Source organism: Falco punctatus, assembly GCF_963210335.1.
Source record: "Falco punctatus genome assembly, chromosome: 1".
In the NCBI taxonomy this organism is placed as follows: domain Eukaryota; kingdom Metazoa; phylum Chordata; class Aves; order Falconiformes; family Falconidae; genus Falco; species Falco punctatus.
In genome coordinates this window covers 87,381,955-87,400,463 of record NC_137580.1, presented here as the reverse complement: position 1 = coordinate 87,400,463, position 18,509 = coordinate 87,381,955, and the positions used below count along the sequence as shown (strand labels likewise).

General features: G+C 41.1%; 1 protein-coding gene across 1 annotated transcript in view; it reads right to left on the bottom strand.

Moving 5' to 3' along the window:
* The window catches only part of PPIL2 (peptidylprolyl isomerase like 2), a 72,251-nt gene that overhangs the window by 3,567 nt on the left and 50,175 nt on the right, over positions 1-18,509 (bottom strand). The window contains exons 15-18 of the mRNA XM_080373964.1: positions 13,097-13,214; positions 10,360-10,416; positions 219-291; positions 3-65 (exon numbers count right to left, since the gene is read on the bottom strand). Coding sequence (XP_080230090.1) covers positions 3-65; positions 219-291; positions 10,360-10,416; positions 13,097-13,214 — 311 coding nt within the window. The remainder of the gene's footprint in view (positions 1-2; positions 66-218; positions 292-10,359; positions 10,417-13,096; positions 13,215-18,509) is intronic.

Sequence of the window (18,509 nt, the reverse complement as noted above, 5' to 3'; positions counted from 1 at the left end):
ACCTGGGCATCTGCCTCTTCATACGGATCAACAAAAACAGTTGTTGTCTGAATTCGTATTTCCTCCTGCAAGCAGAAGAGAAGAGCAATTCAAGACTAAGTTGTGTCACCTCCCCCAAGTCTGGGTTTCAGAGAAGCGACAGCAGGGCGAACCACACTGCCACACAAGGCCATATGTGTACGCTCCCTCCTGCACAGCCCCTGGTGCTTCACACATACCTTTGGACGGTCTGTTTTTGGGTCACTTTCCACATTCTCCATAGCAGTCAGAGTCTCAAAGCCACCAACCACCCTAGAAGAGGAAGGACGCTATTTCCAGCTGTCACAACACACTTAAAATATTCCTGCACCCTTACATCTGATGGGTCTAATTTATGCCCATTAGTAGATTTTTAAACCATCACGTCTGGGTGAAGGAGAATCAGCAACTGTATATGGAAGACCTAAGATAATGTAATTCAGTGTGGAAGGCAAACATTTTTGCTAAAATCTGGGATTTGAATTTACAATTAAACAGAACATGGAGAAGTCGAACACTCAGAGGCCTAACAAAGCCATTTGTCCAAAAACGTGGTAGCCACACAAACCAACAAGATGGAGAATGAGTGACTGTTGGACAGCTGTCTCTGCAAGACACAAACCTGTTTCAAAATGGGTCCACTTGCTAATGCTACATCCATAAATGTGGAGCTCACTTGTTACTCACATGAGCTTTGAAAAACAAACTAACAGACTTGGTCAAGAAATCAAATGTTTTCATTAACTTCTGATCTATTTTTTTAATTTTTTATAGTATTATCAGACTGAAGAGTGTTATTAGGAAGAAAAGGAATTGTATCTATGGCACTACTGGAGAGCAGTGACAGAGCTGTCTGTAGTAACACCAGTAATGCAGAAAGCACAGGATTGCTCCCAAAGCACATCACACGGTGAGCTTGTGAGTGCTCTGGGAAGGCAGCAGAGCATCAAGTCACAGCCACAAGATAATGCCTGGGACACTTTGCCACAGCTTTTATTTACGAGGATGTTAGATCACTGGCCCCTCATTTTTCAAGTCAACATTTACAAATAGTTGCCTGAAAATGCTGAAGGAAGACTGAAGACTTTCTGGACTGTTGCATGTTCATTTTCAAAAAAAGCGTGGAACAATGAGAAAGTTCCACAAAAGGATATTTAGAAAGGATAAATGGGGTGACCCAGACAATTATAAGCCTGTCATCCTGTCACCTATCCCAGCAAAATAATGGAATAGCAGAGACAGGACATGATTAATAAAGAAAGGAAATAAGTAACAGCAATCAACCAGGTTTTGTGGAAAACAGTCTGTTAAACAACCTTCTATCTTTGAGACGACAGATGTGGTTAACAGCAATAACAGTGTCCATGGAACAGACTTCTGGAAGGCAGCTGATATTTTGATTGAGAAACCAGAACGACATGAAGTGAACACAGCACACGCGAAGTAAAAAATTGGCTGACAGGTGTCAAAATCTAATTTTAAATAGGAACCACTGAGTCAGTATGTTTCTAGAAGGGTCCTGCTGGGATCAGATCTTGGTCTTGGGGTACTTAACACTTATCCACATCATCATCCCCAATTAAATTTGAAAACAGCTACACTTAGAAGAGCAGTTAATAAAGATAAAGATAGGCTGTCGATGCTGAGTGGTCCAGATGCCTCAGAAAAGCAGGCTGTAGCTGGACAACATCTGTTTTAATAGAGCCAAATCATGTGGCTAGGAACCAAAAATACAGCCCATATGAAGGGCTGTGGGACAATGAGAAGCAGCCACAATTCTCAAAAACTCTGCTCTTGGGGCCAGGAGCTCTGCAGCAAGGGCAGGAGCTGGCCATCAAGGAGCCCAGGGCTGCCGATGGGATGGGGCAATCCTCCAGCCCTCACAGGGTCGCAACTGTTTTGAAGCCTGACTGCTGGGATTACTGGGACCTCGGTACCAGCACAGGCTGGCTGTCAAGGGCTGGGCAGATGAAATGGAGGAAAATCAAATTAAATGAAACCAGTGCAAAAAACCAGGAACAGTATCAAACTGGTGGAATATGCAGAGTGTTTATCACCTAACTCTGCTTTCACATCAAAGAAATAAGCAATACCTCAACCAAAACACACATGATATTCACATTCACCTTTCTACCAGGACACCTCCCTCTCGCAGATGTTTCACAGCCAGGCAGACCTCTCCAGTCCCACCATGACAGCCTAGCTAGCCTGGCTGGCACCAAGAGAGGACCCCGCTGGTCACCTGTGGTGGTCTCAGCTGATCCAATGGAGAAATACACCTCCTACTACCACTCCACACCACACTATTTACACACTTCACACTCTCTTCCCAAAAGACACATTACCTAAATGAGACCGGCTGCCCACTGTGGTCTGAGAGGCAAATGGATCCTTCTCATTCGACACCCCTTGTGCTTAGTGCAGCACTAGTGCCCCCCACGGCTGCCCCACGGGCTGGGACAGGCACTAAACACAACTGAAAAGACAGACCCCATCACAGAAAATGTAACTATGCAGGTCAGAGAGGGTGCTGCTCAGCACCTGCCCCCAGCAGAGTTGTCCTTGCTAACACCTCGTTGCTGCTGCACTGCTCCAGACTTCTCCCCTTTATTCCCCAAGGACTCGTTGATATTCTGTAATCAGGTTGTGACTTCTAAGAGCAATTAAAAACCATGTATGCAGGCTAGAACAGCCTCATTCCTTTGTGACTGGAGGTAGTACGCTGGGGGAAGCTGCACAGGGCTTGAAGACCCTGCATGAACTTTGGGAAGTTCATAACAAAACCTCAATTTTAAAATCCTTAATTTTAAAATCCTCCTCCGGGCCAATATCAGATTCACTTATAATACTGATGATTACCACACAGCCCAAGATATATTCACTGTGTTTTAACTGCCCCTAAAGGAAACCTCTGATTTAATATTGGAGGATTTTCTAGCCAACAGCTCCACTCATTATCTGTTCGTGTGTTTTCTTTTAATTAGGTTCTGATAATTTGGAATAGCCAGATCAGCTATGCACTGGCAATCTCAACTGAGTAATCCCCTAGCCCATAGCTAGACCTCCCACAACATTAGCCCTAATGTATTTTGGTGATGCTCACTGATCTTCAGTTGCTATGCTAATTAAGCTTTATTGGGAATACTTTGTCACTTGTACATTTTGAAAGGCTGTGATAGGCATGGCATTCACAGGTCATCAGTAAATGACCTAAATAGTCTATTTCAACATGATTATAAAGGGCTAAGGGGAAAGGAGACAAAGTTGTTATGCCTGCAGAGCATGTCATTCTCTTTTCTTCTTAGTTTCTTGTCTCTAAAATGGAAAATTGCTTGCTTTCACACCCCTGCATTCTCTAACATTTTGCACAGAGAGTATCTCTGCATCTTACAGTGTCAGCACAGTGAGGTCTCGATATAGGTTTATGTCTTTAAACACTGCCATAATACCAATAAAAAAAATTGAATTTGAATACTAACTACCATCTTGGAGAAGAGAGCTCTGACCAGAGGAACTGGAAATAATTTACTAGCCACTTTTGTCCGGGGAGCACTTGGAAGCTTTGTTAAGAATCCGGCCCAGCTGTGGCTGGTGTTTCATCAGTGAAAATTAAAATCCCAAAAGGGCAAGATCTGATTGCAAACGTCACCCATGCAGTAAAAATTGAACTACAGGCTAATCAGGGCAGTCATGGCTGCCTGGAATATTCCAACTTAAGGTCTCAAACTGTAAAGGATTTTTCTAGTTTTCCTCTGATTTGTCGAAGTGGAGAGACAACATACATACAGGCTCTTGAAACACTACGCATTATTATTGTCAGACCTCATGATGTTACATTGCAGCACTAAAATCAGTTTGATGAGATATAATGTGTCTAAGCTCATGCACTGGCATCCCTTACAGCAATTGCTCCTCACAGAGTGAGGAAACGAACACGCCAGAGAAGTTCTGGGGATTCTCTGCGTCTCTCACAACATATTCTGGGTGTAAGAAGAAAAGCTCACAGACATCTTGCCAAGAAAAAAGCCCATACAAGTTACTTTTAGGAAAGACCATCAGATCAGTACATTAAAGCATTAAAAAAAACAAACCTCTAAAGAGAGCACCAGGACTTAATATTCTAATATTCACTAACTTTGAACAAAAAGAGATAAAAGCTGTTCTATGAATAAATCTGAGTCTCAGCATAAGGAAGTCTGCACATTGTTTTCATGAAAACAAAATGCAAACTCCAGAAGTTCAGACTAATATCCCTTTATACTCTTTACATGCGCTAAATGTGTTACACAGACGGTGACAGCTCACACCGTGTTAGCCTTTCTCATGCAGCGTCACTTGTGCTAAGTTGGGAGCAGAGCAGGGAAGGGAAGGGAGAAGGGCAGAGCCCCTTCCACTGTTTCTGGCTCTACTCCTTTTGTTAGGTGCCACACACGCTTTGTCCTAAACTAGCCAAGACAGGTTTCAACAGATGTTCAGGTGACATCCTGCAGTGAAAAGTAAGATACCTTCAAGACATCATTTACATTAGAACAGACAGCAAAACTGAGGGTTTGCTGTGTACTTCCAGTAGCTGTTGAACAGAGAAATGATGATCTCAACTATATATTTAGCTCAGCATCCCTGAGACAGCTTGTTGTATTTTTAGAGGAGCTTGATAAATCTTGCATTACATTTAAGCACGGACAACAAGATAGATACATTTAGGTTTTTCTTTGTTAGCATAGTAATGACAACAAAAAAGTGCCATTACTCCTGCAATTCAGTTTTCTTGAAAACTGAGCTAAGTTAGCACTGTAAATCTTTGCATTTCAAATTTAGAGATGTTATTTAAAATCTTACTTCCTGTTAAGGCTCCTTTATGCAAACTAGTAACCTTGCTTCATAACCACTGCCAATGTTTTTGCATGAACTATAAGTGAAATATCTGGAGCAAGCTCTATCCAATTTGCAGTATGCCAATGAAACTCTCACTGTATATTAGTTAGTGCTGCTCCCAAAGAAAACTAAAGCTCCCTAGCAGTCTCACAGACATTCACACGTAGACTTCCTATTTCTTATATTTTTGTTTGGAAGAATTATAGGAATTAAGCCTTATGCAATGCTGGGGATGGCAGCAGTCCAAGATGGTAGCTTCCTGGTCAGAAGATGATAAAAGAACAATGTCTGGACCTTTCTATTTTTTTTTTTTTAAATGCTTTAAACTAGAAACAGAAACCAGAAAGAAACACTGCTGTTTTGTAAACACATTCTGCCCTCAAGGTTATTTTTATAAAAAGGAGTACATACATTTATATACACACAGAGAGAGAACAATATACACACGCACAAACATGTACACTCAGGACAAAATGTTTTCTGTGTATACACCCAATCTGAAAGGGAGTGAGCAATTCAAACTTGCAACAAGGATGCAGTTGAAACATCTCAACTCTCTCAATAAGGACTTAATCTAGCAGGCGAGACACAGTAACAAAAAGCGCTGAAAAAACAAGCTGGAAAAAAGCATTTTGAAACTAGACTCAACAGATGAACCTGGCACGTAAGGACTTTCTCTGCTTTGGCACAGGTTCCTCTTAAGAGATCATACAACTGTTTTGGAAACGACAGCAGCCCTCATGCAGCTCCAACAGCCCAGTCATCCTGTGCTACAGGACACCACAGCCACAGCTTCCACAGGCAGGCCTACATTAATTGTCAGCAAGGTTTATTTTCCCACCTTGCTCTTCATTCCTATCCTGGTGTCTGGGGAGCGGACTGCAGTGCAACATTAGGTGAGGCTCCCTACACAGACCCAACAACAGGATCAGCTTGTCTGCTGTCACACAATTTCTCCATTCTTCAGAGCAGAAGAGCAACAAGAACACGAGTTTCCCAGCTTAGAAGCCATTGGAGTTCACTGATTCAAATCATATAGGGAACAGTACAAGTGGAAACAGAAACTGTGTGTTACTTCACTGTACCTTGGTAACTGAATAATGACTGGTAGCTCCTTCATGTAGGTAATGACCTTAGAGAACAAGTGTTACTTTCATTACCCCATTCTACAGAACTGCAGTAGAAAGCATTAAACAGGTTAAGGAATACTTAATACAGAGTGGTAGTATCCAAGGAAAGAAAACTCTCTTCCACAAAAGCAGCTGGCAAGGGGAGGTGGGAAGAAAAGACTAAGCTGAGTGCATGTCAGTGTCTCCAATTTGACCAAGTCTGAGGTTTCCCAAACCACCTTGTTCATTACTTCCAGAAACAAGAGAATTGAAGAATGAGCAGCAGAAACCTTGAGAGACAGTTAAAATTTATCTGTGTAAGCAGATATATGCAGCCATGTGCAAAGGGGAAAACTGACCTCCATATACTCATCTCCTGTCGCAGCTGCCACATCCTTTTCTCAGTTTTTGACAAACACAAGTGATGCTCTAATAAACACACATAACTGCTGCACAGGTCATTTCCAGCTTTGCTACTCTGACCACAACACTTTTCCCTCTGCTCCCTCTATTTCCCTTTTTATCATGTCACATACCTGCAACCTGCCCTCACTTTCAAGCCCACCATGCTGTGCTTGTCCTAAATCTCACCTAAAATTCAAAGACAGCATTTCTCTCTTCCTGTTGATCAGCACAACTCAATCACCTCCCACTATCATTTTAAACATGCACTTTTTCATGTGTCCCTTTAGCTTTCAAACAGGCTCTCGAAAAACATCCACAAAGCCATTTCATTTTTTCCTAGGTTCTGAAGAAAGTGCAAATTGTCAGTGGAAGGTAGGCTGAAAGGGGTCACTGCTGCAACTTCCCTGTATCTATATGCAGTTTCTTTTCTACTTACACAGCTCTCTGGGACAGAGATTATGTTTCTATTTCTGCTTAGAAAGGGCAAATGTACCAGGTCTCTGATCCACAGGAACTGTGAACCATTGGAGTGATACAAAATCTAATACCACCACAGATGGGATGTGCTTGCCTCTAAATTTCACACCAGACAGGAACGTGAGCCTATACTAGTGTTTTGGCTGTAACATCTCTGCAGCTCATGCAACAGTTGGGCTCTCAGTGACAGCATGGGTAAGAGGGACCCCCCAGCCCATAATGGCAGCAGGCAGGACTTTCCCCATGCAACAGTCCCCTGCAGATGCTTCTCATCCACTTTGTGCAGAGCAAATGCATGTTGGTTGGTTTACATTATTTGAGTTTTTGAATTAAACCTCTTATCAGCAAGCTAGAACCCAACAAAAGCCACCAGTTAGTTTTCATGTTAATTACAGCATTGCCTAAGTCAGGAGAAACGGTAATTACTAGAAATGGTAATTACTAATTTAATCTAGGCAGCTCTGCTGGAGCATGAAATCCATGCAGCCTGCAACACACCTCCAAGGGAAGGTATTCTTCTCTCACTGTCCTTGTTTTTGCTTTCTATCCATGCCAAATTATCTCCTTTATTTTCAGTAACATCCATCCTCATTATTACCCTGGTGGGCAGCACAACCATGACAAGATGCCCTCCCTGTCCTCCAGTTGCAGCCTTCTCCTGAGACTTGAAAATTCCAGTGCACCAAGCCAGACATGTGCCACCTTTTCACAGTCCCACTGCCTGCAGCTCATGTGTTTTCCAAACATACTTAACAGCCAAACATCCAACATTAATAGCTACTATAATGTTTCGAACTGGTGGGGACATGAATAAGATGCAGCTCCAGAGAAGCAACTTTTCAACGTTCCATACCCAGAGGACCAAAAAAACCCAAAGGGGTGGGGAATCGTTGCTCTTTCACTCTTTTTTGTTCTCTAAAGTACAGAAATCCTGCTGAAAAGTTCTATATAAATTACAACCAGGTCAAATTCTGCTCTCAAAGATACATATGTGACACTCACTAACATAAACCAGAGCCACAGAGAAATAGCTGAGGGTACAGCTGAGATGAAGATTATTTATGTTTTCATATTAACTGAAATAAGTAATCCTCAAATCTGTATCAAAGTCACAACAGGCCAGTAAGCATCCAATTAAGACAATCCAACATAACATTTGTGGAAACAAAGAATTCTGATTTCACCGGTTCATTCTATTCTTAAACCTAGATATTATTCCTAGATATGCTTCCCAGGTATTATTGTGCTATACAGTCTAAGATCAGATAGAGGCACCAAATCCCAGAAACACCCAGGATCTAAACCAGCAAACTGAAGGTGGAGTTTCTCTGGAGATACAATTTCTGGAACCTTTTGGCTTTTAAAAACAAATGCAGGTAAAAACAGCTGAAGGATTTTGATGACAGAATACAGATATTAAGAGCTGTATTAAAGGCTTAACAGCCTTTTATATTAAATCTGTAGATAACTTCAATTATTCAACTTGTAGATTAATACAGAGTGATTGGAATACATCTATCCCAGCATCTTCATTTTTTACATTCTTTGAATTAATCTTCATTTACACGCAAGAGAGTCCAAAGTAAAATTCACCTGCTCTGTGAAGATGCCGCTCATTTTTCATGCAGGGAGCCAAACATTATTCTAAACCAACACTTTAAATAAAGTTTTTCTTTTGTATTTCAGCTAAGAATATTTGCAGTGCTGAGAAAGCAGCACCACGTCTTTACTCTGGCAACTAAGTTCAGATTTCTGTAGTAGCAAGGACAAACAAAAAATGAAAGTGTCTTTGCTAAAACTGCATAAATCTCTGCCACGATACACTTAGCTAGATTTACTTGGACTGAAGTAATTCCTCTCTAAAGGGCAATGTACAGTGTGAAACAATTTGAGCTGTTTTGTTCAGAAGGTACTTGAGACGTTACACATGGTGCAAAGGCTTTTGGGAGCACGCTCCCTGCACTGCAGTAAGCTCAGCTACTCTAAATTCTTTCCTGGTGAATTACGGTAAAACTGGAGCACATGGGGAAACACAGCAAAGACACTGGAAGACTATACAGAATGCTCACTGAAGTCAGGTTGCATCTAGAACAGAGGAACAGTCACATTTTCAGCTGAGCTGTCCTAACCCAAATACTATTTGATGAGGTGGCAAGCTCAGGTTAACAACATTACTGATAGGATTTAATGGGATTTTTGCAAGGAGGACTCAAATTGTAGCTTAAGTGAAATAGTCTTAAGATATGGGTAATGTAACTCCTCCAAGAATATACTTGCTCTCTAGAACTTGTTTCATTAATCTGTTTTCACCAAATGACAAGGGAACTTTAAATTTTTCTAGGGCAGACCTGAGAAAGGAAAAAGAAATGTATTTCAAAGGGTAGAATTATTGCAGAATCAGTATTGGAACTAACAGCACTAAAGTATTTGTTTTAAATGAAGCCAGTTTCTGCCTCAAGAACTCACAGGCAGAGAACATGGATTAAATATATCATTATATTCATTATACAGCACAATCGTATGACATCCAGTCAAAGTAAACAGCACATGCATTTCTTTTCAGTTGCTGCCCCTCAGACAGATAAAACTCAGAGTAATAAGAAAAATATAATCTTAATTTAAAAAAGATTGTAAAATTCTCAGGAACTACCAATGAAGCAGGCTAGTAAAATTCCCCTTCCTGCCATTTGCACCAAGGCACTTGTTAGAACAGCTATGCATGACTTGGAAAATACCATGTCCCTGCAGTAGAGGAAGCAAAGAACAAACTGTAACATAAAGATTTTGTAATATCTTCTGTAATAAATACCTTGATCTTTATCATGTGAGGGCTTGACTGGAAAAAACTTTTGGAAGATACTTTTTTATAAAGAATTAAGTACCCTTGCTGTCTTGGCATCAGTAATATCTTTATATATATAAACATAAACATGTATGTATGTACACACCCGCATGCACATAAACACACAGATTTTATTTATACTGATGATAACTGTCAGGAAAAGAAAATAAGAATAGAATAAAAAAGGATAAAAGGGGCCAAAAGACCTAACCTATGCAGAAGCTCTGTGGTCTATACCATGTTGAAGAGCAGTCCTGTCGTGACTAATTTCCTGGTTGACAGCTTATAATAGGATGAAAGCAGCGTTGAAGAGGTAATCTCCTGTGTCCCAGTAATTAGCATGCACAAATATTAACATGGTTGGTTACAGGACAATGATTACTTTGTTCATGACTCCTCGGAGGGCCACCCACAGAATGGAAGGCAACTTACAATGATGGAAAGAGGAAAAAAAGGCAAGAGTCTACTGGCACTGATGCAATGCTGGCCACCTACTCATGACCAGGAGAACTGGATTGTGAGCTAGGATTTTGCACCAGTTCAATTGCAGGAGTCACTAGGTTCTTCTCTTTAGGCTTCAGACATACAGGAGAGCACATCTGCTACACTCTGCTTATAATATCCTTCACTTACCTTCCAAAAACTGTATGCTTCTTGTCCAGATATGCACAAGAGCGGAATGTGATGAAGCTGGAAGGAAGAAAGACGTAACATGTAGCATATTATCTTATTGACACTCAACAACAGCCAGTATTGTTTAAAAACAGAAAACGTATGCAACAACTCTCCAAGAGAAGACAAGACACCCTCCCTCTCTGTCTCCCCTCTGAGAGGCTGGCTGGCCAAACATCCTTTAACGCCTCTGTTTTGTGGGTTTTGTCCTGGACTTCTGGAGTTTTGACTTCTCCCTTCTACACATTACTAACACCCCTACACAGTACTCCAAACACAGTGACTTGCGCAAAGTCCAAAATCAATCTGAGCATCTGCCTCCTTGGCCACACAGGCCCTGGGAAACTCACGCATGACAGGGAGACGTGCATCCTACTTGAGAAGTACATTTCTTGGGCACGATTGGGAGCTTGCATGCAGCAAATACCATTATATAACTCAACAGTTTGTGCCAGTGTAAACTTCTATCTTTTAGGATATTTACTTTTTGCATTTCTCTTCCATTAAAGTGGCCTGCCGGTGATCCATTTCTCCTCCGGACAGAGCAAATTCATGCTTCGGATGCAAACATGGCTGAAGAATACTTCCAAGTGTCAAAAGTAATGAAAATCTGTGAAACTTGGATTTTTAATTTTTAATTAATTGGATTTTTCATTTTGGAGGCTGTATCTTTACAGTGAAATGTGGGAACTAAAATTCCAAATCCAAAGCTACCTTTACTACTAAAACTTTTCTCTAAACCTTAATGCTTCTTTGGAAGATTTGGACTACAAGCGTATGAGACAGAGGTTTCCACACTGTGGTCTGCAGACCATGATGGCTCATCTTGGCTGGACATGCAGTGCTGGCTCTCCTCCCTGTCTCCATCTGTTACACTACACTAGAGACAGCTAAAAATATATAAGCATTCCAAAAGCACTTTTCCATATAAGCAACTGCCTCAGGAAGTTTTATGATTTTTAGTAGAAGAGGTTGCAATCTGCCAGACAAACTATTAAGACATAGTTTGCCCTAGGAAAGCTTTGAGATGCTGTACAGAATGCAAACTCCTACACAGGGCAAACATTACAATTTAGCCTTGTGCATGGGTTCTTTGCACCACTTTATTCCCAGGTATCCAATTCTTAAGATTATCAAGTGGTCAGTTATGGAGCACTGTAATAAAAAAATCTGAGCAGCAGCAAATACACAGAGAAAGCTTCTTATCCATCAACACATCAAAATAAAATTAAGGACAATGGAATTAACATAACTCAGGACGATCCCAGAGAAGTCCTGACCATTATTTGAGCACCACCTTACACAGGAGAACCCAGCTCACTCTGCACTGCAGCGCCTATCACCTATGGGGAGAGCTATTCACCTAGTTCCTAAGGTCACAGCCATTGCCAGAACCGTGTAAACACTGCCTAGGAAGCTTTATAAATATGGGCAGCTGGAGTCTCTCAAGGACTTCACATATAAAGGAATTTCATATTTCACTTGCAAATTTCAGGAAAACATGATCACATTTACAGCAGCAGATGTCACTCAAAACAGCACATCACTCGTGAACTGTCCATATAACTTCTGTTTCTAGAATCCCTTTTTTAAAAGAAGAAGAGAAGAGAGAAAAGAGAGAACAGAAGAGAGAAAAGGAGGCCTCTACTCTCCCCTAATTTAGCACGAGTGCTGGCAATAACATTCAAACCCAAAATAAGCTCTACAGCAATCTGATCCTGCAAACTGCCCAACATGTGCTTAGCCTTAAGTACGCAAGTAAGCCTATTAAAGGCCCTGAGACAGCCACTTGTGTTTAATTAAAGCTAACCACACTACTGCATAGTTTAGAAGCCACAATAACACTTAGCATCATGAAGACCAACACCAAGAACCCCCTCGCTCCCCAATCCCAACACACAGCAATGTACACACACCGACACACTCTCTCACTCTCTTCCCTGGGGCTCCCAACAAAAGTACAACTTTTTTCTGTTGCAGTACTTAGAAAGTAACCAATAAATAGTTAGCTTAAATTGACATAGAACTGTTTCAAAATACTACATGCAAACACCCATATTAATGTTATGTGTAAAGAATGGTACTAAAACTTCAATTATTTTTAAATTTCATTTGTTGTTCTTCCTGCTTCTTCATTAATTTTTTCGTCACTTTAGTCCTCATTCTGCTTTTGTACATTGAAAAAAACCCAAGTCATTCTTCATGCCAGATTCTGCACTTCGCCATGTCTGGGTTCTACATATTTCAATAGTGCAAAACTGTTCCATTTATTTAAAATCAGGTGAGTAAAAAGAAGCAAGATTTCCACAGAGTATATAATTCATTTCATTAAGCCCTTTCAAAAAGTTGAATACAGGGCTAAATTTAAATGGACTGGAGAGGTGTAATTATCTTACAGGGATAACACTGGGGGGACATTGACAAAAATGAACAAAACCTGCAAATCATAAAAAAGAAAAGACAAATTAACGATTTAATGATGACATAATAAACCTACAGATCTTGCTGTGCTTCACTTTGCTCTTTGACTGGGTAACAGCAGCTGTAGCTACCCTGATTTCAATATGCAGCACTTGACAGAATATTTCACTTGGCTGAACTTTAAAGAGTAGCTCATAAAATGTCATTTGTTTTCTTAACAGAGTAAGACACAATGCCTAGAGGGAAAAAAAAATACAAAAAGCAAGTGACTACTTACAACTGTGATTTGTTTGTGTTGGGTCCCGAATTGGCCATACTAAGAACACCACGTCCTGTGTGGGACAAATTGGGCCTAAATTCATCTTTGAAAGGCTTTCCCCAATAAGATTCTCCTCCTTGAAAGAGAAAAGATGTTAGAAGAAATGTTTGTTTTCATTAGTTTCCCACTACATTTTATATCAGGCACTGACATTAAAATCAAGGTTTCCGGCACTTTTGATCCCTCCGTGTATAATACATTCTTACCTCATCCCTATCACCAGGCTAGTATTTGAGCATGCCCTTGAAATCAGATGTTTGTAACTGGCAACACAATTCTGTGCCCCCACGCTATCAACTGCAACAGACCAGACTGTTTATCAACAGTGTTATATATTGTGTGCTGAATATCTGTCAAGGATTTAATTCTTTACTGCTGTTCCACCATAATTTTTCTTTTTTGAGACATTACACCTTTAAAAGTGGCTGCCTGACAAAACAGAGCAAAGAATTACTAATTTAATTGCACTCTGGATACAGCATTGCTTCTGGAAATAAAAGTATCAGGGAGATGAAATACATTCATAGAATCAACTAAGAATAGGAGCTATAAACTCAAATGCCTGATTCCTGGCTAAACAATGAAAAATGATTTTATATATATATATATATATATAAAAGGCAAAAATTAGATATTTGGTCTAGATACCTGGAGATGTAAACACTTAAATGCAATGAAGCCAAAAGGATGACAAAAATGCACAAGCGACAGACCCAGCCCTCCAAAACTGATTTATTTTCCATGTCTGTGGATAGAAAGAGGGTCTGGGAGACCTCTCCTCCTGGCTGTCATTTTTACATTATTTATGACAGATCTGACATTTCCATTTGCACTTTCCTCCAGGATCATTCTTAATAAGAAAAACGAAGGCTGAGATGAGTCACAGTTTTACAGTCAAATCCATAATCTTGTTTGACAAACCATGAAAAAACATTTCACCTTAGGATAGTATTAAAATTAAAACAAACAGGCAGCAAAACTGGTCCTTCTGCAGAACTGGCTCAAGAATCCTCCAGAGTAACTGTATCACTTGTGAAGCAGGAGGTCAGGAAAGGATCTGTAGTGCTCAACAGCTATTTGTACATGTAACACAGAAAAGCAATTTGATGATATGGCTGCACAGGCAAGCAGCAAATAAAACTGAGGAATAAAACAAGCTCCTCCTGAAAACCTTATGCATAAAATCACAAGAGTGCATCAAATGAGAAAAGAGTTTCAGATGATACCATGAAAACAAAGCATCACAGGTGGACAGCTGCAAGTGCAAGCAGAACTAAGTAAGCGAGAAATTTTGGAAGAAACTGACCCACTTTAAAACGCAATTAATCATGTTCAAAAGGCCTATTAATAGAGTTGAGTGTTGCCTGCTCTGCAATTTGACACAAGGCAGCAAGAGGGGAGAAACCCTGTAGGGATTTTCTGTAATCAGTAGTAGAGAAGTGATTACTTCAGCAGTCTTTGGCTATTGAATATTTTAAGATCAGCTAAATTACATCAGCTTGATCCCATATGTCAACCTCTTCCAGTAGTGGGTGAAAGGGATACGCTACAGCTGCATCTAGCTCTACTGTCTTGAAGATGGATCCAAACCCCAGCTGTTCCAGCCAAATCCAGAAGTGCTCAACCTATCAGAAAATGCCTTACCAGAAGCCAGTAATTTTCTTTGTTAATTAATCTCTCTGCATGTTCCTGTTTGCTAAGAGAGGTTACTTGTGCAGTGCCTTAGTCACCTGCCTTGTTCAGAAAAGCAAAGTTACTGTAGGTCAGTAAATAAACAAGTTACGCTCAGAATATAGTGAGGTTCCATGCCAGCAGGCGCTGCCCGAAACCAGAAACACACCTGCAAAGCCTGCAGACCCACTGCTCATCCACAGCCCAACGCACTGTGCACTACTGCTCCTTCCCTCTTTGCCTTTCACAGTTTTCACCTTCCAACTTCAACTGGTGGGGCAGCTTCAGGGATGGTCTCCCTGCCCACACCACCATGCCACTGCCACGCTACGGCTTCAGGCCATGCATTTCTGCTCTCCCTGACAAACTTCCCTTGCACTTCCCTTAGAAGAAATACCTAATTCTGCTTCAAAGGATCTCTTGAAGGAACACCTAATTATTTGTAAAGCAGATGCACTTGTTGTTGAGTCCCAACCCAAAGGAATTTTTGCTGTCTGAAGTTTTCAAATGATACGCAAACATGAACACAGCCCACTGAGATGGGCCACAGCAGCAAGTGGCCAAACCCTTGAGTCTGTTACACTCTTCATACACTTCAAACCAATGCTGGAATTAGTGTGTTGTCAAGCTGCTGAAAGAGAGCAGAAATCAACCCTGGAGCCTTCACTGGTCAGAAAAATAATTCAAAAGGAATGAGAAAAACTGTGAATGACAGAGAGACTCTCTCTTTCTGGCACAACAAGCAGCCAGATCCAAGAACTTGCAGACAGGAGCAATGAGCCATGATCTTTAGGTTTTGGAATATTTATTTTTGTATGATTTCATTTCAGACCATGCACTGCAGGTCAGAATTAATCTCATATGTATGAAGGCTAACTTTGGTTTGTTTCACTTCTCTGGAAAGAAGTGCTGATATTTTAGCAGATAGTTACAGCATGAGATCCAGTCCCTTCCCTCTCTGTCTGCCATACAGCTGTTTCCAAGGCTAATTCCGTCTGCCCAGGAGCTTCGGCAAGAACAGAGAATGGCCTGTGCAGCATTTGCCTAAAAGGCCAGGCGTCCTATAAAGGACATAGCTGAAGTGTCTGCGGAGGCCTGGCAGCACGGACTGGCAAGGGGCAGTGGAGACGCTGCAACAGCAGTCAGACAGCACTACAGGAATGGTTCAGGGGTTTTTGTTGCTTTTTAAAGCAAAACCCTCAAAGTTTTAATTTAAAGAGAAGAAAGGAAAAACCCCAAAGTATTCCCCTTAAATTTAAAAACAGCCTGAATGTACTGTTTGTTAAACTCCTTCTAACCTCTGGAATCATTCCAGGCTTTGAGTACCTGCTTGAAGCAGGATCTGACAGAGCAAGCCAGAAGATGGTGAGTTACATGTATATATTTTTTTTTAATTACTGAAACCCAGAATCACTTTCTCTGTGAAGACTAAAAACAGATCCTTCATCAGTCTACTGCCATGGCAGCACAGTGCCTAATGCTCAGCCAGGGGAGGTCTGGAACAGGGGTTTTAGATTCTCACATTTTACCCTCTACAATAAAGCTCAGTGTAAACTTGGGAAAATAACTCACAGGTTCCAAACCTAATATTAATAATTACAAGGCATTCTGAAGTATCCAGCAGATTTTACTGTGTTTATTCTCAACATGGTTAGGAGGTGTGGCTGTGCCATCTTCCTCGTTTTCTGAAAGCAGAATGGATGCAGACAGAAGAGGTGGGACCATAGCACTGCCTAGCTCAAGCCCTCTCATGTTACGCTCCCAATATACGCCATAAAGAGAGGAGGCTCCTCCTCATATTCCCCACATCTTCCTCAGAGAGCACACAGATCACTGCTGGCTATATATGGAGTCACAATGATGCAGAAACCTCACCCCAGTGCTGATGTACAAGCCTACAAGCAAAGCCCGTGGAAAACGAGAATTGACTCTGGGTGTTAAGATTCACAATGGGCAGCACTGCCTGTCACTTCACCTTCCTCTCAGCTTACTCCCTGATGAGATTATCTTCTGTCAAAGTGGAGCTGTGTGTCTACTGGACTTGCAAATGTTTCTGAGATCCTATTACAAAAAAAGTGCTGGGAAAAAATTCTGGGGGCTTCTGTGCTAAAAATCAGAGGAGTTCACATGGCAGCTGACATGGCCCCAGGGTACTGCCACTGGCTGGACTCGTGCTGGGAGTGTGAAACCCAGCCGTTACAGACAACCCTGCACATGGGGGGGGGTCTCCTGTCCGCACAAAGCTGGAAATACACTGGGGATCAGCCACCGAAGTACACTGGCCTTCTAACAGCATTTAACCTGTACAATATCAAAGCCTTCAGGAGCCAGAAAGAGTTTTTGCACAACTCTGTAAAACTTAAATCACATGCCTGCCCAGATGCCCAAAATTTAAAGCTGAAGGCAGTGGGGAGCCACTTCCCCACACCTTTAATAAAAGAGAAAAAGTCTCTTAAAGAGGTGTTTACCAAATTCTCACACAGATGAAATAAAAAAGACCACACAGCTCACAGCAAATTTAGACTGAACTCATCACTTCCACACGGCAAGATATATTTAGCTTGTAACTGAAGCGTGGTTAGTTATTCAGTCTTGTATCTGCATCTTGTGCTGATAATGAAAAGGTGAATAGATCTAAACTAACATCTGAAGCAATCACACATTAGAAACTGTACAAAAAAGCGCCACATTTTCAGATTGTCTTTTGAACTAAACCAGCTTACTCTTTAGTAGTCTTTGTTCCTACTAAAGGCATTTTTTTCAGAAAGTAATTTTTTTGATAAAATTACAGAAGTTGTATAACTTGCAAAGAGCCGAGACAAGCACCTAAAGTTTCAGAAATGTAGCATTCCAAAAGCCAGGTGTGGGCTGGGAATCATCATTCATGACAGTTGTGATTTTAAATAAATCCTTCCTTTTCTGGCATAAAAATTGCTAAGCAGTGGTAAGGAAGTAGGAGGGCTCTGATTCACAAAAATGATGGCTTACTTTCTGTAATTTTCTTCTTGTCATTTGGAACAACGAGGTACACAATAACATCTGACACTTGCACAGAGCTTTCCAAGTGAGATTCTTGAATCATTTTGCAAATATGAAAGCCTTAGCTCAGCCACTAAGTGCTTCTCTCCTTTCAGATAAGAGGACATGGTACTTTCAACCCCACATACTGGAGGCTGGATTTTCAGAGGGGCTGCAATCTGAAAGAAATACATTGCTAGATAAAAAGGTCTTGCTCTTGTCCTTTCACTGAGCTTCAAGCATGCAAGAAAAGAGGCTCTAAAACTGACAGCATTTTAGGAACTTGCCTTGTTAGGAAATCACGTTGCAGAACTGACCAAGCTTGTCCACAGTCCTTTGCTACTGACAGTTCAGAGGAGCTCTGCTCATTGCCAACCGAAAAGGAATTCCCATCTACCAGTGGCATTTTATCTTGGACTTTTACAGCTATTGTATGCCTGCCTCCTTTGTGCCCTCCTGGATTCATAAATGGACAGAAGCACACATAAGCTGATTCATGAGGCCTTCCAACAAGCTACAAGTGACAGTAGCTGAAAAATACCTATGCTGCTTTGAAAACACAGTGCTTTGCATACAGTTTTCCTTTTTGTCATACAAAAGGCTTAGAATATTAAACCTATTTTTCCTACATGCAAATTTTCTTCTACTATTTGGAACACTGAAAATACAGAGCAGCTGCTCC